Source organism: Tursiops truncatus, chromosome 15, assembly GCF_011762595.2.
Source record: "Tursiops truncatus isolate mTurTru1 chromosome 15, mTurTru1.mat.Y, whole genome shotgun sequence".
Taxonomy (NCBI): Eukaryota; Metazoa; Chordata; class Mammalia; order Artiodactyla; family Delphinidae; genus Tursiops; species Tursiops truncatus.
The window spans coordinates 19,816,316-19,838,463 of NC_047048.1; the positions used below are offsets into that span (position 1 = coordinate 19,816,316).

The following is a 22,148-nucleotide window of genomic DNA, read 5'->3' on the forward strand; positions in this document are numbered from 1 at the left end:
AATCTCTGAAAATCATGGAGAAAAAAATGGATTGAGAGCATCTTATTTAACACCAAGTGCCCCAAGCTCTCCTAAGCCAGTTCCTAGGCCATGAACCCAGGAGTTTCTACTGATTCTTTCAACCAAAAAATATGTGTTGCACACCTACTATGTGACAGGCACTATGCGTTGAGTGAGGTATATACTATGAACAAGATAAACAAGCATCCTGCTCTTGTTAGGATTAAATTCTAGTGGAGGGGAAAAGACAATTACCAAGTATTCAAATCTATAAGCATGCTTATTATAGCTTCTGATGGATGGTACGAAGGAAATAAAAAGAATGATGAGATGGACAGGAACTGAAGGAGGTTACTGTAACAGAGTGTCAGGAAGGTGTCACCTCCATGGAGTGATGTCCTAAATGACACGGGCTACACTCCCATTCTTTTATTTCATCCATGTTGATGAGGAGAGTTTGATGTTTGTGGACCCTTGCACACTCCCAGTGTATCTGAAGACTCTGATATCATCACACTTTCCTCCTCCCTAAACATTGACTCCAATGTCATCACTTGGTGTTTCAGCATCAGTGAGTAAGGACGATCTATGGGCCAGACTTCCTCAATCCCATGAGAAATCCAACTTCCTCAGAGGTAAAGGGATCTACTGTTCAGTTCAGATCTCTCCTTTAAATCATCTTCACTGGGTGGTGGACATCTGTGGCTTCTGCCTATTCTAGCATCCTGGGGTGAGAGCAACCTATTATTCCTTTGAAGAACCACCTTCCATGATTCTCAAGCCATTCTCAAGCATCCTAATATTCCTCTGAAGAACCATCTTGCCTGATTCTCAAGAACAACCTTCCCTGATTCTCATGGTTGGTGATGCGGCTCTTAACTTCTGGTTCCAGGAGTGGTCATGTGGTCCTGTCCTGGCCAGTGGAAATCCTGCTGGTCATAGTGACTGGTTCAGGAATGGCCATGTGACCCACTATGAGCTATTCAAAGCCTCTGAACATCAACATCAGCCCTGGCATTTTTACAGATACCATCAGGAAAGAGATGAGCTCTTTTTACACTGGGATGGCTCAGGTGGTAGAAAGTAAGTCTAGAAGTGCGAGGGTCACAGATGGAGAGAAGAAAGCTAGTATAGATAACGCAGAACCTAGAGAAAGAGAATAAATGTTCATAACGTCATTTGAGCCACTGGATCCATCCAGGCCTGAAGTGAGATCTGCCTCCTGGACTTTTCAGTTGTGTCAGCCAGGAAATGCCTCCTTTAATGTAAGTTAGTTTGAATGTAGTTGCTGTCATCATCTTCAACTAAACAAATACAACCTGAAAATATATCCTGGCATCTCCTATCTATGTCTGTGAGGTCTCTTCATCCAAGGGGAAGCTCACTTGCACCCCAGTGTTTACCAACAGCAACATTCCACGATCTCTGGTGCTGTCCATGGTGCTACCCATATCCAGCCTTCATGTTTCTCTACAAGCCACAGAGGTCTCTGAAGGCCAGCTTGGAACTTAGAAAAGCTGACTTTGCAGACACTTGTTTCACCTAAACATACCAGGTCTGCATGTGATTTGACTGACGGAGATCCATGACATTCCCCTCAGCTTGACCACATGCCCCCAAGGAGGCAGCTGGGGCAAGCAACTCTGGAAGTGAGGACATCTTCATCTATTATAGAAAAGGAGCTTGAGGTGCTAAGAGCCAGCAGGTCATGGGGCTGGAGCACGCCCTGGTCATATTCACTGTCACATAATAGTGTTTTGATAGCCCACTCCATTCTTTTGTTTAATGTAATAAATCTTCATTCCTGCTTTCTAAAGGGGGCTGGCCAGATGTTTCATGTTCACAAATCCATCAAGGGCAAAATCAACACACATTCCAGAGACGGTAATCTACAAATCAGACACTAAGTTTGGAAGGGTCGTTTGTCCTCCCCGCAACCAACATCTCCAGCCATGGTCCTCAGAGAGCGCAAGTCTAGCATGATTCCTCATCCTCTTTACTTAAGAACTGTCCAAATAACTAGAGATCCAAATGAAGAAGAGGGGCATTTATAACATTTAAAGACTTTACCAACATGAAACCAATCTCTATGAAGTTAGAAAACCATACACCTTCTGTCATGTAAATTTTTTTTACAGTTTTCACTTGATTATCAATTGCAAACACTGTCTCCACTGAAGTTCCTGATTGTGAGCAACAAAAACCAACTCTGACTATTTCAGCCAAAAAAGGAATTTTTTAAAAGGGAATTGGAGAGCTCAGAGAATCTCCAAAAAGGCGGAAGAATCAGATTTGCAGGCTACACAGCCAGGAACAATGCCTAATTGCAGCACAGAGATGCCCCAGCGAAGATGCCACTGATGTCACCACTGGGCACAGACATCATCCCTTGTTCCATGAAGCCCTAGCACTGGGCTCTGGATGCTGCTGCTAAGAACCGCTTCCCCTCATGCCTCTGGAAACCAGACGCAGCTGATGGACTATGGCCCCTCTCGATTCTACAGCCTCTGTTTTCTTGGTCACTAACTTCTGATTCAAGGTCTTCAGTGAGTGTGATGGGCATCAGAGCCTGAGTTGTGCATCTGCTCTTCCTACAGGGAGGCTGTGAAAGTATCTGGCACGTTAAATCTTTAGAGGAGGATATGGACTCCATTCCTACTCACAAATGAAAGGGGTTCAGATGTTGAGTGGCTTAAAAAAGTGATCAATATGCCCTAAATGTATAAATAATGGAGGAAGAAAGAGAGAATGTGTCGTGAGCAGAAAAAGCTTTGCATTTAGGCAGGTCTAGCACCTAGAATGCTAATCTTTGCATTTTATGACTTGGACCAAATGGACCCCAGCTCCCAATCCAGCTCCCTGCTAGACTGGAAACCTTGCCTTCAATCCCAACCCTGTTGGCAAGGACTCTAATCATTTCGTCTCCTGTTTCCTCCACTGGGACTGGAGTTTCTTCCAATAAACTTACAGTCCTCTGTTTAATCTTCTCAGCAACGCTTGAGTGCCTTGATTCTATTCTGGTGGAGGTCCATCTCGTATAGGAGTTAGGTTCAAATGTCAGCACGTAAGGTGAAAGCCATGTAGAGTGAACAATTACCCATGATCCCCGGTTTTTTGGGTACGCACCAGCGAAAGTCACGGGCTTGAATTTGGGGTCATGTCGTATGGAAGATAATGTGTACCTTTCAACACCAGAATTGCATTCAGCACAAGATGCTCCCGCCATGACAGTCAAAGGAGAAACGGGGAATTAGAGGCTTCACAGGTCCCATCTCACGCATACGTGGTGACACATATTCACTGAGGACAAGCGTGGGCTGAATGACCACACAATTTACAGTTTAAATCGTTATGGTTACTCTCTCTGTTTCTATTTCTTCACTGAGATCACACTGTGCCACGTAAAGCCACTTGGCTTCCTGACCTTCATTCCTCCATTCAGGAGCACACAGGCAGAGGGGGGACTCTATGCGTTCCAGATGTGCTACTTCACGGAGTGAAAAAAAGCCCCAGGACTCTGCAGGCTTCTGGCAAGGCCCTTGCCTTCCATCCCTCCATCCCACCAGGGCCCATAGCCTCACTTCCAGTTTCTGCCTTGAGATCACCAAGGCTGATCTCTTTATGCCTTTTAGTCCCATATCCTTCAATTGCTTTAGTAAGACCAGGCCTCCGAGGGTCTTCCCTAACTCTTCAGACCCTAATCTCATGCTCTGTACAGAATGACAGGCAACCCACCACCACCCAGCCCACACCAGACCCCTCCCCTGCTTGACTTTCCTCCATAGTACTTCTCACTACTCGACAGACTGTATTTGTATGATTTACGTATCTGTCTTCCACCACTGGAATATGAGTTCTACAAAGGTGGGGCTTTGTCTGTTTTCTTCACGCTGTATCCCCACCATCTAGACGAGAGGCCAGCGCATGGTAGGCTTTCAATAAATGTCTGTCGAATGAATGAACGAACGAAACGGACTCTGATGACTCTTCAGGATCTTTTAAATAGACCCTCGCCCATGCCAAGTGCTCTTTGGAAGCCCCGTGCCACGCGCCAGCCTCCCTTGCATGACAAACCAACGCAAGCCTGCACTGTAATGCCATTTGCATCCGTGTAGTGTAAGGAGAACTGTACACCCTGGACTCACTGACAAACAGCAGCCCCAGGCTCCTTGCATGAGATATAAAATGGGCTGACTCATCCGGCTTTGATCATACACTTGCTCCTGCAAAAACGGGCAAATGCCAAGTCCTGAGCTTAATCCTGTCTTTCAGGGCAAGCTACTCAGAGATCCATTTCCAAATTATAGTTACATAGCAAAAAAAAAGGAGAAAAAAGGAAAGAAAGAAAGAAAGAAATTTGTTTCCTAATAATATGATCCAGCACATTCTGCCAGCCACGATTCTTTGCTTGCTCCCCAAATGTGGGATTCACGGGTGAGAGAAAGAAGGGCTGGTCCCCAGGGGTGAGCCCCCTCCTCTGAGCAAATGGTCTCACATTCGAGGCTCTGAACCATCACTGGAGGAAGATCTGTCATCGTATAGAGCTGCCCAAACTTTGCCAGGGCAGTGGGCAATGCTGCCTGGCAGAGCACATGCCCAAGTTAGCACTGGAGGATTCCTCCCCCACCGTGGATTCTAATTTTAAAAGCAGTTGAAGAAAGAGGCAGGGAAGGGAGGAGCTTAGGAACCAAGGAGACGGGAAGTACAGCAGGGTTCACTTACCGGTAAATGATGCCCTTGCTCTGTAAGAAGAACAGACCAATGGCGATTTCCGCAGCATAAAATCTGAAATTAAAAAAAAAAAAAAAAGCAATGCAGAAATTCAAGGACACCATATGCTTGGCAACTCTCAGAACTCAATACAATATTGAACTGGGCATAGGGCATTAATGTTCCACCATGGACGGTCAACCATACATCTCATAAAACGAAGTATGAGAGTTTGGACGGATCAACAGGGTTTACAGAGCTTGAGGCTAAGGACGAAATGCGGTGGGCAGAGGTTCAGCACCTGCTTGGTGGGGAGGAGGCCACGGGATGCGATGAACTGGCTGGAGAATGATCATTTCAGACTCCAGCATGATAACGGCTAACATCTGCTGAAGGCGTACCATCAACCTTGCATCATTTCAGGTTATCATCTGATTAAATCTAAATAACAATCCTATAAGGTAGGTGACACTATTACTTCCCTGTTCCTCAAATGAGGAAACTGAGGCTTAGTGACATGAAATAACTTGACCAAGTTGTACAGCTAATGAATGGCTCAGTCAGTATTGGAAACAGCACCTGGCTAGAGCATAAGCTCTTCATGAAGGCCCGGAAGGAAACAGATTTTTGAGAGAACCAGAAAGCCCCGTTACAAAGGTTAGGCAGGCCTTTGGGGAGCTCTGTAAAATGTCCTGACAATGCATCTTGTGTGATAATGGAGCGAAGGTCAGTGGTCAATTAGATGTCAGAACTACAAGAAGAGCCAACCCATTAGGACTGTGCCAAGACACACAAATGGCACGACCTGGAAGCAAGAGAATGCAAACCCTATCAGAATTAGTGCTCATGACCTGGGCAGGTGGGAGGAGGGGGGCAAGGCTGAGCTGAACAGGAGTCAGCAGGCCTCTGAGATGATGGGATGGTGCCCTAGATGAGCCTCCAGAGCCTTCTAGCAGGACGATAAGAGCCCAGCAAACTCCCTAGGAGAGGTTAGCTCTGCTGATCCTATGACTTGCCGTGCTCCTGTTCTCCAACAGCCGGGAGAAACAGGATGACATTTGTGTTCTAAAGAGAAGAGACCAGCTGCCTTGTGGACTGAAGGGGACAGCATGAGCTCAGCAGGGGAAACAGATTTCCAAAGACGCAGAGTCAGTCTCTCCACCCCAAGAGCCACAGAGCGTAGTCTCTACGCAGCTTGCGCCTTCACCTCCCCAGAACGAGGGCATCTCAGAGGGAGAGTGGTGTCGGACAGAGAACGTGAGCAAAGAAGATCTGGGTCAGAATTCTGGATCTGCCTCACACTAGCTCTGTGACCTTGATCAAGTCTCTAAAAACTCTCTGGGCCTGGCACATAGTAAGCTCTCAATAAACATCAGCAAAGGAATACACAAAACCTACAATGACATTCCCCGAGGAAGCTATAGGGCTTTCTTCATGAGCCAGGGGCAAAACGTAGAGATAGGGACTTCCCTGGAAGTCCAGTGGTTAAGACTCCGCGCTTCCAATTCAAGGGGCGTGGGTTCGATCCCTCGTCAGGGAACTAAGATCCCACATGCCACGCAGCGCGGCCCCAAGAAACTTAGAGATAAAGAAATAGCTGTGGCTTTCAAGCTTCTTGTTCTTAGCTGGTGTCAAGAGAGAAAGAAGTATCCCATCTCAGCAGAACACCCTTTGCCCCGGCCATGTATTTCTCAGAAGCCCAAGATGTTTAAAGAAAAAGCTCAAGATGTTTAAAATCCCTATTCGACTAAGAACCCAAAAGAACTAACAACCTACCCATTTATCCCAAGGGAAAAGCACAGCACCAGTTCTCACTTACACAGCGTGAGGTTCCTTGAACCGGCCCACTTGTTGGATGTGGTACATGAGGTCGCCACCATTCACATACTCCATCACAAAGTACAGGCGGTCCTGGGAGAAGACAGCAAAGAGCAAAGTCAGCCTCTTACAGTTTCTTGGGGTCCAAATGGAGAGCAGGTAATAGCTGGGATTTATGATCAAAACCACCAGGACTCTATGACAGGTTGGGTGCACTGTTTCCCCAAGCGGAGTATTTGTGCCACTGGAAGTATGCAAGTGACCACAGGCAGTATGTGAATTGTTTTCTTAAATTAATAATGCTAACTTTATACTTGTCGGTACTGGAAGATATAATTAGCACGTTAATCTGGTGACTTAGTGGCTATCATTGTTTAGTAAATCTTATTTTAATAAACAGTGGAGACTATTAAGTGAATCACATACAGGTAACAGGTAAGCTGTGGGAGCCAGCCTCCACCATGTCCCCTGTGATTTCCACTGCCCGGTGTTCACATCCTGGTGTAGTCCCTTCCCTCTGAGAATTGGACTGACTTGTGTAACCAATAGGATACTGTAAAAATGACAGTGTGTGGCTTCCGGGACTGGTCGCACTGTGAAATATGTGTTTCTGTTTTACTTACATATTAAGGTGGCTGGGTCACTGCGTAAAAGGGGGTTTGCTGTCAAAAGTCACCAAGCTATTGTACGGGGCTGTAAGACCAGGAGGAGGGTAGCAGAGAAGTGATGTGTAGGGCAAAGGGTCCCTATGAAATCAATATAGGATTTGAAGTCTCTTTCCACTACTTACTAGCTGTGCAACAGCTGTTACTTAACCTCTCAGATCTCCAGCTTTCTCTCCACCTGTAAAGTGGACACGACCCACCTGCCCATAGAGTTAAGTACCAAGATGACGTATGTAAAGTGTTCTAACAATGACGGCGGCCATACCACAAAGGTTTAATCCACCACTAAAAAAAGTCTTCCTTACAGTGCACAGAACTTTATCTTACATACAACAGTCATGTGTGCATTGATCAAATGTGTATTGAGTGTATAATAATTAGAATAAAAACAACGAAACGAAGCTACCACCTTGCAAGCACGATGTGACTAAGCTGAGCGCTTTACATATTGTGTCTCATTTATCTCTGAACAACCCAACATGACAAACATTACCTTTTCCCCATGGCAGGATTTGAACCCCGGGCAGGTTGGTTTCAGAGTCTACACTTGTAACCTCGTATTATGCAGCTTCCCGTGTAAGGTTCTGACCCAGACATTGTATGGATGTGTGGGTGTGTCCTCCCTTCTGGGAGCTTCCAGTCCAGGGGAGAAGAGAAGGGACGTCAAAAAAAGCTGGCAGACCACAAGGGACGGGTACAGGTTAATCAATCATTTTTGAAATGTCGAAGGACTTTCTCAGCCCGATTCTACTTCACCCTCTCAACATGTCTAATGAGAGGCAGAACCCTCCACTCCAAGCCATATGAGGTTTGCAAAAAGGTCGCTTACAAGTTAGTGGCAGAGCGGAGACAGTCAGCCAGAACTGCCCACACCCTGCCCCTGGTTCTTTGGGGGTTTTCTGATAGAAAACAAGCCTAAAAATAGCATCTGTCTTTGCTGCACATTGAAGAGAACCAAAACACTTGCTTTTAAAAATTATTTTTAAAACTAGCAGATGGCATCGGCCACAGAGAGAGAAGAAAGTGAGGGAGAGATTTCAGTTGCTTGCTTTCTGCTTGGAAGAACTCAACTTGCCCCCCCAGACTCATTAGTCAGAATCCCCACATCAGGGAGAGAGCTCCACGGTGGGTAATGCCACGTTCTGTGGTCTGTTTCTACCACTCACTGTATTCGGGGCAACCCTGACATCTGTCATCTTCGAACTGTACTGAGTGTGGCGTTGGCACACCAGTTCTTCAGCTATTAAACATTATGGTTGGCATCTTGTTGTCCTTTCATTTTCCGAGCAAACACTTAATGATGCCCACTCTTCGCCAGGCTCTTCTACTGCCAGAGATGCTACTGGGAACGATCCGTGGTGCCCGATGTTAAGGATTCCCCCAGGCAAGTGGGGAGACCAGATAAACTTCCAAATGGCAATGTCTCCCAAAATGGGGTGGGAGATCATTTTAGGTGGGCTATGTTTTTACCTTTCGAGTTTTGTGTTTATCTTAATGCATATTATTAAAAATATAACTAGCACTGAAGCCCCTGCTTTGACGGCTATTATTCCTGTAGAGGGAGAGTAGAATGCCTGGAGTTACAAAAGAGGAGATGGGATCAAGACATGGGATCGGATTATGATGAACTGCATAAGGCCATCCACCCAAACGTCAGTCATCTCACTTACATTAAGACCTTTACCACGTTGTTCTAAATCATCTGCTAAAATTTACTTATTTTATAATGTTTTTTATTAACTTACCTTATTTTTTTTTTTACTTAAACACAGTTATTTAAAAATTTTAAAACTTCATACCAAAGTCATAAATGGAGATTCATTGTCTCTGTAAAAAAATAAATGCCTCTCTGGAGTCTATTGACTCCATGCTATCACCAGTCTGGCTTTGGTACATCAATCCCTTAAATGACTTATTTTTAAAATAAATGTAATCTGCCCATGTACTTCATCTCCCACTCCAACGCAAGGAACATCAAAATTTGGAAAACACTGCCAATGGCAATCTAGAGCCCATCTTGAGCAGAGAAGTGAATTTTAGAACTTTTATTGAGCATTGATGTTTGCAATTCATGGTATTAGGTGTTAAAAGGGCAAAAATGATAAGGTACAGGTCTTGCCGTCAGAAAATTCAGAATCTTGGTTAATTCCATAGGAATTCAGAATCATGGTTAATATACAACTAACTAAAGCCATCATCTAAAGTAGGATGTGTTCAGAGAAATTTCATGAGAGGGACTTCAGCTCACCCACTACCTCCAATTCTGACATAATTATTCCCCCCATAGTGCCCTGAAATCCGACTTTGTTCCCCACGCTTCCTATAAAATTATTCCAAGGCTTCACAGATCTTTCTCATAGTCACGTGCAGTGGGTTTGGATCAGGACCTACTTGCTGGCCTCTCCTACATGGACATCGGAAAGTATGTATTGAATATGGACCCCAAGTCCAGCTTGGTTCCTGCTACTTGCTCTGTTTTCCAAAGAGGACTTGTCACAGCTCAAAACATCAACTCTCATCGCTCTAGGCTGATGAATCTCGACTTCAATTTCTATCCTCTCCCTTTCTCCTGAGCTCCAGTCAGCTCCAGCTGGCTACAGGACGTTTCTACGTGGGTGTTCCACTGTCAACTCCAATTAAAAGCTCCGAAAGGCGAGCTCACCATCTTTCTCTTCAAACTAGCCAGTCTGCTCAACTTTCAAAGTGTTTCTTCCAAATTATCATCGTTATTGCGGTTACTTTTCATTTACACACTTGCCCTTGTCTCTGAAGCGTGAAACGACTTCAGTTAATTTTAAATTTCCTTTCTCCGTGACCGCTCATATTCAATCAGTAAATAAATAAAATTAAATATCTGTCTGTCACCGTAGCGTGCAAAATGGTGGGATAGAATTTTTCAAATTTGGAGTGTGAATATGAGGGTAGTCTGATTTAAAACGCTGGCTGGATTGCATGTGCAGAATTCACCAGGGGAGGCCTTGGACAGGGCAGGGCATTTAAAGAGATAATCACTGTTCCTCCAAGACAGCTGAAAGTGGGATGTGACACAATGCCCATGTGACTGTCAGGAGGACACTTGCCACTTTTAATAAGATACCATGGACAGAGAAAATCAACAATGTGGGCAACTCTAAGCGCGTACCCTGCTCTAAGGTGAGTTGCATAAGCGTTAATCTATTTAATGATCTTTAGTGATTTTCCAAGCTGGTCAGTGAATCAATCCTGTCTGTAAACTGTTCCTCTTACTGCAAAGATCCATCTGTTTCTATCAAGAAGCTGTGCAGTTAAGAGCCTTAGCTGTGGCACGAGCTAGTACTGGGTTCAAGTGCCGGTTATCCCGCTTACTTACTCTGAGACCTTGCATCAGTTACTTAAACTTCCCCTGCCTTCCTAAAGGGGCAGGAATAGCTTCTCTTCCATATGGGTTTGCAAAGATGTAACAGATAATGCATGGGGTCCATGCAAACTCACAGAGGCTCACTCAAGTGAGTGTGTGGACACCTTCTTTCCTCTGTATTCTATAGCCTAAGAATCTCTATCAGAATCAAGCAACTTGATGCTCCTCTAACTGTATTTTCTGCTTTCTAAGCTTTGTCCTTCCACATAGAGAGCAAAGTTCTCAAGGGCTAGGGCCATCTCTCTTCTTCCTTGGAATTCTATGGACCTCTGATTATTGAATGAATATGCAAAAGCCACCATCAGAGGGCAGAGAGAACCAGGCTGTGTCTATTCCTCCCCACCCCGGCTCTATATGCCTGGGTTGCATTCCTGGGTCCTTTCCTGCACTCAAGATTCTTGGATGGCTTTAGTTGCCTGAGGCCCAGACACCTATCAAGCTCTCTCCAGCTTCCTCTCCTTGGATGCATTGAATACCATGTTTGCATTGCTAGCAGCAGGCTATGTCCTGCTCCAACCCAGCTGGCCTCCTTGGATTCAAGGTGGCGTCTCCCACCTGACAAGAGCGCCAATTATTCCTTCCCTGTAGATACACCCCTTCTTAAAGGTTCCTGCTGAATTAGTAGCCAATGACTAGGTGATTGGGCTAGGAATAAAACAACTGACCTATGCTGAATCAATCAGATTCTCTTTCCTGTGTATGAATTGGAATTCGGGGAATTTGGTGGATAGGCAAACTGCGAGGGACTAGGGAAGCCATGTTACCATGAGCGGGGGTGGGGGTGTGTGTGTGTGTGGGAAAACAAAGAAAGCAAGGAAAAAGAAACAGAGATCCAGTCTAGAAAGCTTTGAAGTTACAGTTTCTAGATCTTCATGACGCTCAGGTACATCTTTGTCTTTGGGTTGTTTTTCTTCCAATAATTCTTTTTTTTTTTTTTTTTTTTTTTTTAACATCAGCTAGTTTGGAAGAGGTATTCTGTTTCCTGCAACTCAACCATGGCCAACTGAGACTACGGCCAAGAGTTTCCTACAGCAACGCCCTTACATTAAACTATATCCTTGGATACTGCTGCCAACCCAGAGTTGACCCCGAGTTACCAGGACCACTTGGACACTCTCAGTGCTCAATGGACATGTCGTCAGGGGCCACCTCTACAAGTGGAATCATCCTCATCCCCCTCCCTGTCCCTTTTTGCATTTTGGGTTGACGCCCCTCCCGGCATGCGTTGCAACTGAGTTCCTGCTGGGCTACAACAGCAAATTTGGGGAGGAAGTAATTCCTGTCCTTCAATGACTCATAAAATCTAATTCTATTTTTAAAAAAAAGAAAAAAGAAGTGCATATGTTCAATTGAAAAGAAAACATTTAAAATAGATGTTTTGCTTAGGAGACTTAACTGCCTGTGCCCACTGGCGGTTGGGAAACTGCATGAATGTGCTGGGCTGACAATTGTACCCGGGAAAAACTGCAAAAGGGCTGGAGGAAACATAATCCTTTTGTGCCCCTCCAGCCAGGTGCCCCTCCAGCCCAGCTCAAATAATGCGGGTAGCCTCCCTTTTTGTTTGTTCTGCACTTTGTACACCACCTCTTTTATTTTTTATTATTATTATTTTGCGGTACGCGGGGCTCTCACTGTTGCAGCCTCTCCCGTTGCAGAGCACAGGCTCCGGACACGCAGGCTCAGCAGCCATGGCTCACGGGCCCAGCCGCTCCACGGCATGTGGGATCTTCCCGGACAGGGGCACGAACCCGTGTCCCCTGCATCGGCAGGCGGACTCTCAACCACTGCGCCACCAGGGAAGCCCACACCACCTCTTATAATCCTCACTTCTTATGTCACTTTAAAGATGATGAAACGAATATGCAGATCTGTTAAGTGACTTCCTGGAGGTCACACAGCCAGTAATCACAGACCCAGATTTATCTGACTGAGAAGCTGGTGTTTATCCCTTTGTGCTTCTAGAACAACTGGCCTAAACCCCATTCTCTGAAGATCAGTTCCTCTAATGAGCAATTCTCTAAAAATTCAAGCCCCTTCTGATGGCTTTTGTATCTGTGTATTTGAGTATTAACTTTTGCCATCTTGTGGCACATTCAACACTTTTAACTTGTTTTATCATCGACTCTCCTGAAATAATATAAATTCAAAATGAAGACAATTATCCACTGGCCCCTCCCTAAATCAAATCAAAGTTTCGATTTATCTTATCTGTGTCTCTGATTCTTTTCCGTGTGCAGATTCAATTTTAAAACATTTAGAATAATCTCTTAAATAGAATGTAATAGCTTACATTTTCTGTAAACATTGTGCCATGCATGCTTTTCAAGGGTCTTTAAAATCCAGTTGTCTAAGAATACTTCTGATGTAACTTTGCTTTTCTAAACAAGTTTTTAGAAATTAAACGTGTATCGTTTTAAGAATGACAAAAATTGTTTTGTATATTGGTAGGGTGTCTTTTTCCTTTTTATCTATTCTGACCACCTTCAAGATTTTTCTGTTTTATCAAGCATCTTTTATCTTCCAAATTCTAAGTCTCTAGCAAAAAAACTATATCAAATTTGCAGCATGTTATAATAAATTTGTCATTTTTTAAAGGTAGATGATTCATAAAAGAATTCTGGGTCACAAAATACAAAATGACGCTCCACTCAGGCTACACTGGCCTCCTTGCTGCTCCTCATATATGCCGAGCATGTCACTGCCTCAGGCGTTTACACTCACTCTCCCTGCTGTCTAGAACACTTTGCCCCTAGACATCCACGTGCCTCGCTCCCTCATTTGCTCTGGTCTCTGCTCAAATGTCATCCTTATCAGAAAGACCTTCCTTGATCATCCAATCAAAAATAGCATCTCTGTCTTCATCCATCCATCTCTCCCCCCTTTATTTTTTGTTATTATTGTTTATTATCTGTCTCCTCCATTCGAATGTAAATTCCAAAGGAACAGGGGACTTTATCTCTTTTGTTCACTGATGTACCCTCACAGGGATGCAGCTGGGTCCTGACATATTTATGTCAACAAATAAATATTTGTTGACAGAATCAATAAGCCTTAGTACCCCCTGTAGACTGGCAGTAATGATCTGACTTTCAGGGATGCTGGCTTTAGGGATACTGCCTATTCCAGCCAGGACGCCTCCACCTCTGGAGCACCAGTCTGGGGGTCAGAGGATATGCAACTCCAGAAGGTGAGCGTGAGATGATGACCACCTTCATGGGCCTTCCTGCTCACCTGAGCCAGGTTAACAATGGTTTGTTTCACCTATAGGCAGGGCTCCCTAAATTTGAAAATCACTCCCACCACGAAATCTTTCCAATCATCGCAACATCCTTGTGGGGTAAGTAGGTGACTTTTTCATAGTGAAAAGAACACCTGAAGGGGCATGAGGACACCTGCCACTTACCGACAGTGTAACCTGAGGCATTTCAAATTTCTGAGGGTTGGTTTCCTTTGCAGAAGTGGGGACAGTAATACGTGCTTGTGGTGTTCTTGTTAAAATTAAATGTGATCATGACAATGAAGATAATTTCTAAACTAGAAAAAGGAATCTGGAAGTAAGACAGAGGCAGGATAGCAAGGCTTCGGGGTTTGGGGTTCTAGAGTCTTACAGAACAAATGCCAGCGCCACCCCCCTCACTGTGTGTGGCATTGCTCAAGTTACCGAACTTCTCTGAATATCAGCGCCCTTATCTATACACTGGGGGTAGTCACAGGGCCCACCCAGTCGAAGTGTCAGCAGGATAAAATGAGAGGTTACCTGTAGAGCCCTGAGCACAGTGCCTGACACAGGCTGACACACTAAGGCTGCTGCTTTTTGTGGTTTTGATCATCCCTGTTGAGGCCACTTTGGTAGCCACTCAACATAATTTGCTAGCAAAAGCTTGGGCTCTGGGTTCAGTGGGCCTGTGACCCTGTGCTGTGTCCAGGGAAAACTACCCTACATCCCAGTTCCTCAATCCATTCACCTGCCAAGTCGGGTGTCAGATAATCCCTTCCACCCAAGATGTTTTGTGAGGGTGGAACGAAACAGAGTTTTCAAAGGCCCACAGGATGGCAGATGCACAGACAGAAAGTCAGATCCACTCCAGGGATGGGAAAGCTGAAGGAGGAAGCACCAGGTGAAGGATGTGGCCGGGCCCCTGCTGGAGCCTGGAGACAGGTTGGCTGCTGGCGGTTCTGCCCCCACGTGTGTCAGGTAGAGTGGAAATCGGGTAACGTACACTCAAAAGACCTCATAGTGCAGGGATTAAGTGTAAAGCCCCTCGGAGCCAGGTTGCCTGGGTTCAAGTCCTGGCCCTGAAACGTACTAGCCGTATGGCCTCAGTGCCCGTCTGTGACATTGGGACGATGTCGGGACCCATGCAAGGGCTGCCACGGATGTGGCTTATGCCTCACGTATAGTAGGCATTATTAGGTCTTTGAAATAAATTTATGTAAAATTAAAATATATGTGCTTAGCCAAAAGAAAAAGTAAATGAAAAACATTTTCAGTGGGGGCCTTTCACTCAATGAGCATCTGCTGCTGAGTGGATGTGAGATGGGAGGGTCTCTGCTCTCCCCTCAGCCAACCCCGCTCAGCCCCCCAAGGGCCTCGAGTTCAGCTGGCAGGGAGTGTATCTCCCCAAGCCAAGCGTAACTCTGCTATTTAAAGTTACATTTCCCCCCCAAACAATACAGCCCCTCAACATGAGTTCACGATTTCATCTGATCCTCACCAACAAGAAAGCAACCTGTTCCGTCCCTGGCCTTGCTGGAGTGGGAGACCGTGGGTCGGTCTTCAGTAGGAGGCCTCCATCCCCATACAAGACTCGAATTCACTCAATTCTTGTGTTTTATGTTCTCTCGGTTCTTAATCTCTATTTCCTGGCAGGTGACAACTCCTGCACAATTTCCATGCACATCCAGACCCTACTCTCCAATTCCAGAAAGCATAATGAAATCCAAGGCTCAATGTTAAAAGAAGAGCCTCAAATCCACTCTACTCTGTCGTGTTTAAAACAGTAAATTACACATTAAGATACTGTACTTAATGAATATTAGTCACAAATGACCAAGTTCCCCCAATCTCAACACATCCAGCTAAAATTGAAAACTGCTGCTCCAAGTCAGCCCGGCCTTGAGAACAAGATCTCCTTGTTTACCACTCAGTCTGTTTACCACTGAGACTGTCCTTTATGTGGTGATGTCCACGAGTCAGTTTGGGAACCACCAACGGAAAAAAAGAAAAGATGTGAGAATGAGAGAGTCTAGAGGTCTAAGAGTCTAGTCTAATCCCGTTTCTGTCACTATTTGAATACCTTTAGGCCTTAACTCCCCAAGGTAACACCAGGGATTTGGACTTGTAAGATGTATGCCCTTCTTGATCTTTGCCAAGTCCCATGTAATGTGAATTATTGCTCACTGAATATTTTTCTTTACAAGGACTCTATTCTCTCTCTCTTTTTTTTTTTCTGCAGTACGCGGGCCTCTCACTGTTCTGGCCTCTCCCGTTGCGGAGCACAGGCTCCGGACGCGCAGGCTCAGCGGCCATGGCTCACGGGCCCAGCCGCTCCGTGGCACGTGGGATCTTCCTGGACCGGGGCACAAACTCGCGTCCCCTGCATCAGCAGGTGGACTCTCAACCACTGCGCCACCAGGGAAGCCCAAGGACTCTATTCTTTTACTCAAAAATTTTATTTTTAAAAGCAAACTTTTGTCATCTTTGGGGCGTAACAGTGAGCCAGTTCATGAAAACTGTCAAATAACAAAAAAAAGTGTCACGCATCTATCCTGCCTTTCCTATATGAACTGTATCACCAGGGGACCAAGCAACAGATGAGGGAAGTCTCTCTTTATAAAAGAATTCCAACTAATAAAGAAAAAGGAATGACAGAATTAGGATATCACCATCTCACAATCCTTAATGAATTCATGGACCTAGGCACAGAGCATCATTGGTTGCCAACACTTTACAAAAACAGAGACAACCGGACATTATGTGACTTTGGATGAAAAAACACACAGCCATCTATGGTCTTGCCAAAGGGGTCAAACCTGGGTCTGACCGAACCTCTAGGTCCAGCTACCAATTTGCAGAAAACACAGAGGACAGAGGAAACATGTGGAGGGGCCCCATGACTATGCACTCAGCAAAATCCAGACTGTGAAAACGCTGTGGCTCAAACAGCCCAGGATCTTTAGCAGATAAAAGAAAGGGATGGAAGGAATGGAGAGGGAAATCACCCTATTAAAAGACAAATCAAATTCCTACAAATGGGAAAGAGTAAACTATCTTATCAAGGGATGCTAAAACTTAAGTGATAAAACTATAGAGACTGGCAAGGAAGTCAAGCTCCCATTTGCGGGGAGATTGAGATTGGGACGTAGAGAGGCCTCTAGAGTGACTGCTGAAGTTCCTTCTCAACCTGGATGGTGGTAGGAGGAACGTAACCTTGTAATAACTCATTATTAAAGCATCAATTGTGTGTGGTTTCTCTATATTTGTCTTATAATATCTCAAAATTTAAAAATGAAAAGACTTTATATTGCCATAAATGAAAGAAATCTGTAAAAATATATAGAAAATAAAAGCAAAACAGCGACTTAGAAACTGCTCTTTGCCAAAGCTCAGAACCTGAAGCTTGGTCCTCTCTCTTCATTAAAAAGTCAAGTGTTTGGGCTTCCCTGGTGGCGCAGTGGTTGAGAGTCCGCCTGCCGATGCAGGGGACGCGGGTTTGTGCCCCGTTCCGGGAAGATCCCACATGCCGCGGAGCGGCTGGGCCCGTGAGCCATGGCCGCTGAGCCTGCGCGTCCGGAGCCTGTGCTCTGCAACGGGAGAGGCCACAACAGTGAGAGGCCCGCGTACCGCAAAAAAAAAAAAAAAAGGTCAAGTGTTAAAAAGATGTTAATGGCCATGGTAGCACCAAACAGAAACATTCTCTTTGAGGTACTCAGAAGAACATAAAGTGAACTGAAAAGAATGTAATTTAAAATCCGTGCACCACCCAGAATCCCCCTTTGAGCTACCCAGGACCATTCTGCATGGCGGTGCCCGCTCTATACTTTCGCAAACACGATTTCAGCGCTTAGTCCTGCCTGCAGTGGAGTGAACAATGTTCTTGTAGCCCCTCGTCACCAGCAGACCCCAACAAGAGGCTGGTGGGCCAAAGCCACACAGGGGAATACTGTACACATTTGCCTAGAATGTTCCTTCCCTTGATGACCTGTGGTAGGGAGATTGTCTGGGATTCAGGGAATGGGCCCCAGCAGAAAATCATCCCTGCACCCAAAACATAGATGCCCCTGTGGCGATCAGGCAACAACCTCTCCAAGTTCTGCTATCACAGCCCCCCATTGCATTGTTTTGTAACTATCCCCACGTCTGTTTACTTTGCTTTAAGAGCATGACCTTCTCAGGAACAGGACCCAGCTTACCCAGCACTATACCTCAGTACTTGGTCCAGGCCAAGGCCAATGCTAAATGCTTGTGAAGTGAAGAACCAGCATCTATGAGTGTTTACCAGGTACCAAGCACTGTGTTAAGTGTTTCTCATGTATAATCTCATTTCCTCCTCATAGCAACCTTGGACATAGCTCATTCACAAATGAGGAGACTGATACCAAGAGGTTTTCTAATTTTCCCAAGGCCACTCGGCCAGAAAGTGACACAGCTGGGATCTTGACCCCAAATGTGTCAAGAGACTACTTAGAACAGGGACGGGGCTGGGTTCTGGCTCTTCCCCTTTCACAACAGGTAGTTCTATGCCTGGCGTATGGTCTGCACTGAGAAAACCCACCCCAAACCCAGTTCTGCGTCTTCCTAGGCTGGAGGGACTCAGTCTAACTTAGCAGAGCACAGGACTTGGTGATGTTGGAGAAGAGAGCAAGCCCCAAGCTTTAAGGTACACGCAACTTGCAATAGTGTCCCATCTCGCACAGGGGTTGGGCTCTACAATCAGGATGTAGGGTGAGAACTGGAGAGAGTCAAAATAATCTTGAAAACTCCCTTAAAGCAGCTTCAAGACACTAGGCCTTTGGCCCTCAGAAGCTCCCAAAGCGAGAATTAACTTTGTATCTCTTTGCATTTACGCTCTGCCTCATCTCTCCCCTGCCCCCTGCCCCGCCCCGCCACAGTGCCTGGTACCTGGGAAAGGCTCACAGATGAGGTATAGAGCTGAGTAAGCTGGGTCCCGTTTCTGAGAAGGTCATACTCTTAAAGCAGAGGAGATAAGATATGTGGATACAAGGCAATGGGGTCTGTCATAGCAGAACATGGAGAGGTGAATGGGTCCCCAAATTGTTGCCTGATCACCACAAGTACCCCCCTAGGTATGGAGACCAAGGTTTAGTCTGAACAGGGGAAAGGTAAGGAGATGCTTGAAGGGACATCTCTTATTCTCACAGATAGAGGTAGAACCACAGTCAATAGCAGACAGTGCACAGATGTCCCCTTCTTCTTAGGAGCCTGGTTCTGACCTCCCTAGTTCCTGCCCGGGCTGTGTCCCCTGCCCCGGGAGTCCTCTGAGAGGGCTGTGTTCTCAGGCAACCCCTCCTCCAAGAAGGTCCATGCAACCTGCAACGTGAACTCGTGCATTTATCTGAAGAGTCCACAGGGCCGACTGTGACCCTCTAGGGGCACATAGGAGGACCTTATCCCTCATCCCCATCTGTAAGTTCTGCTAGTACATCTCAGATTGTGAGTCCTGAGTTCCTGTCCGCAAGTCACCTCTTGCTGCCAGAGAAAGGCCCTGCTCCCTTGGTTATAAAACCAATTGCCTGAGTTCTTTATCTTTGTTGAAACAGCATCTGCCTCAGGGGAGAGTGCTTCTCAGCCGCAACCTCAGAAATTCTCCGCGGCCGGCTGTCCCTGGGCCCTGACAGCTTCCTGTCTCTAGGAGGGGAAGGGTCCGGGTGTCTGTTTGGGGTGGCCGCTGCCGGGACAGCTCTGGCCAAAGCCTGAAGGCTGGAGAGGGAGTGGCCCAGGCCCCCAGGCGGTTACCATGGTCTGGAAGCAGGAATGCAGCTGGGTCAGGAAGGGCGGCTTCCCGGGCAGGGCCAGCACCCGCTTCTCCACCATCGTGCATTCCACGTCATCGTCTTGAATCACCACGTCCTTCTTCAGGATCTTCACGGCGTACAGCTCATCTGTGCCCTTCCGCTCTGAGAGCATGACCTGCGAGAGAGCGGGCACGTCAGTGTAGTAGCGGAAGGGGCCCCGGGGAAGCCACAGGCGGCTGACGGTCACTCAGATCTGCTCCAAGCTTAGTCCACGTGCCCTCGGTGGATGCTGGTACGACACGTGAAGTTTCCCACAGACCTCGCACCTTGAATGGCTGAACCCAATAAACAGAGGATGGTTCCGAAACAGAGACAGACTCACAGACGTAGAAAACAAACTGATGGTGACTAAAGGGAAAAGTGGTGGGGGCAAGGAGGGATAAATTAGGAGTTTGGGGTTAACAGATACACGCTACTATAAATAAAATAGATCAACAAGGACCTGCTGTGTAGCACAGGGAATTCAGTGTCTTGTAATAACATATAATGGAAAAGAATCTGGAAAAGAATAAAGGTATATAAACGGAATCACTTTGCTGTACACCTGAAACGAACACAACATTGTACATCAATTATACTTCAAATATTTAAAAAGCGTATCACTAAAAATTTTTTTTTTAATTTTTTAAAAATAGAGGATGTTTCCAAGAGTGATGAGCAAGCATTCGGATATCCCTTTGGGATACGTATCAATGCCAGCCGAACATGACGAGAATACAAACCCCATGAGGGCAAGTATCTTTGCCTGCTTTGTTCACTGGTGTAACCCCAGAGTCTGGAACGGTGCCTGGCACACAGTAGGTGTTCAAGAAGTATTTGTTGAAGGAGGGAATGAGTGAATTCCTGAAAGAACTGAATTTGGGGCAACTGTTTCCGTATTCTTCCAGTTGTTTAATATTCATTAAGAGCCTTTTAAGCACCGGGGAAGCAGCATTAGATGAGCAGGCACGTTCTCTGACCCTGCATTCTAGGGAGGAAGGAAGACTTTGGACATTAATTACAGGGATGATTAATGTAATATTTTAACATCCTCTCCTGTTGTCCTGGGGCTTCCTTTCATGCAGCTGTGGTCACAATCCGAGCATGTTAATCAGTGTGGCTTGTGACACATCATTATTTGCACTGGCTGTGACCATGCCAGAGAGAACAGGGACCAGCAGGTACCATTCTCAAGAAGCCTCTTAGGGAGCATGGGGCGGGACCACACTGTACAAGACCTAACCTGGTCTGGGGGCTTCTGAGATGGCTTCCTGGAGGAAGAAGCAATCGGACTGAAGTAACTATATACTGTGTGTACTGTGTCAGACATTTCGCAGGCAATAATATCAGTCACCACAATATTCTGAGTGCTTACCAGGGTGCCAGACAATGGTTTTCATTTATTATGTCTCATTCACTTTGCCTAAGACCCTAGGAAGTCGGTACCATTAAGAACCCTATTTCAAGGGGGGAGGAGCAGTGGGGTGGGGGGTTAAGAGGTACAAACTATTAGGTATAAAATAAACTCCAAGGGCATATTGTACAACACAGGGAATATGGCCAATATTTTATAATAACTGTAAATGGAGTATAACCTTTAAAAATTGAGAATCACTATACTGTACACCGGTAACAGAATATTGTACATCAACTACACTTCAATAAGAAATAAATAAGTTAGTTTAAAAATTAATTAATTAAAAAGAAAAGAGCCCTGTTTCATAGGAGCCCGGGGCTCAGGGAAGCTAAGTGACCTGTCACACCACAAATTCAGTTAGGGACAGAGCCAGGATTTGAACTCCGGTTTACCTGATCCCAAGGTCTCTGCCTTTATACACTCCACGTGTGAGAGTTCCAGAAGAATCCTCAAGGAGTTTAGGTGGCTGAGGAAATGAAATGCTCGTCCCTGACTCAGCTGGAGGATCAGAGAGAGCAACAGAGGCCTGGGACCAGAGGGAGTGACGCACAGAGGGAGCCCCGAGGCAGGAGGGCAGCCTGCACCGTCCGCTCAGCTCCTGCCCTGATGGTAAGAGGCCTGACTGGACTCCTGCACGGCAGCTCTGGGCTGCGCTCGCCGCCCCTCACAGAGGCCCGTCTCCTGCCCGCACCACCTTCTCTCTCATCACAGCCAGGGGTGGCCATGGGCGATTCAGGCCTAGGAATCTAGAGCACTTAGGGAGAAAGTCCCTGACGCACACCTCCGCACGAAGAGGACTTTTCCGACTGCTTCCTCCCCCAGCCTCACCATAGAAATACGAGCTGCCAGCTGGGCAGGTCCTCCCTGCCGGGCATCTACTCAGCCTCACAGCAGACCCACTCGCCCCCATGGCAGAGGAGGGTTCAAAGTGCTGGAGTGCATGTCTTTAGCTCATTTCCCATCTCCCTCTGCTCCCTCACGGGTACCCAGAGCCGTTTTTCCTTCCCTAGTCCTCAACCAAGGCAGAACCAATGACTCCACTAAGATGTTAAGAGTAGGCTGGAGATAGGGGTTTTCTGCTCCCAGATTCCTGAGAAGGCAGGGCTGGGGCAAGGGCGGAGAGGTG

General features: G+C 46.2%; 1 protein-coding gene across 2 annotated transcripts in view; it reads right to left on the bottom strand.

Annotated features, from left to right (window-relative positions):
- PRKCB (protein kinase C beta) overlaps positions 1 to 22,148 on the bottom strand; it is a 311,539-nt gene that overhangs the window by 37,126 nt on the left and 252,265 nt on the right. For both annotated transcript variants that reach the window (XM_019922044.3, XM_019922043.2), the window contains exons 10-12: positions 19,568 to 19,741; positions 6,530 to 6,621; positions 4,723 to 4,785 (exon numbers count right to left, since the gene is read on the bottom strand). In XM_019922044.3, the coding sequence (XP_019777603.1) occupies positions 4,723 to 4,785; positions 6,530 to 6,621; positions 19,568 to 19,741 (329 nt within the window). The remainder of the gene's footprint in view (positions 1 to 4,722; positions 4,786 to 6,529; positions 6,622 to 19,567; positions 19,742 to 22,148) is intronic.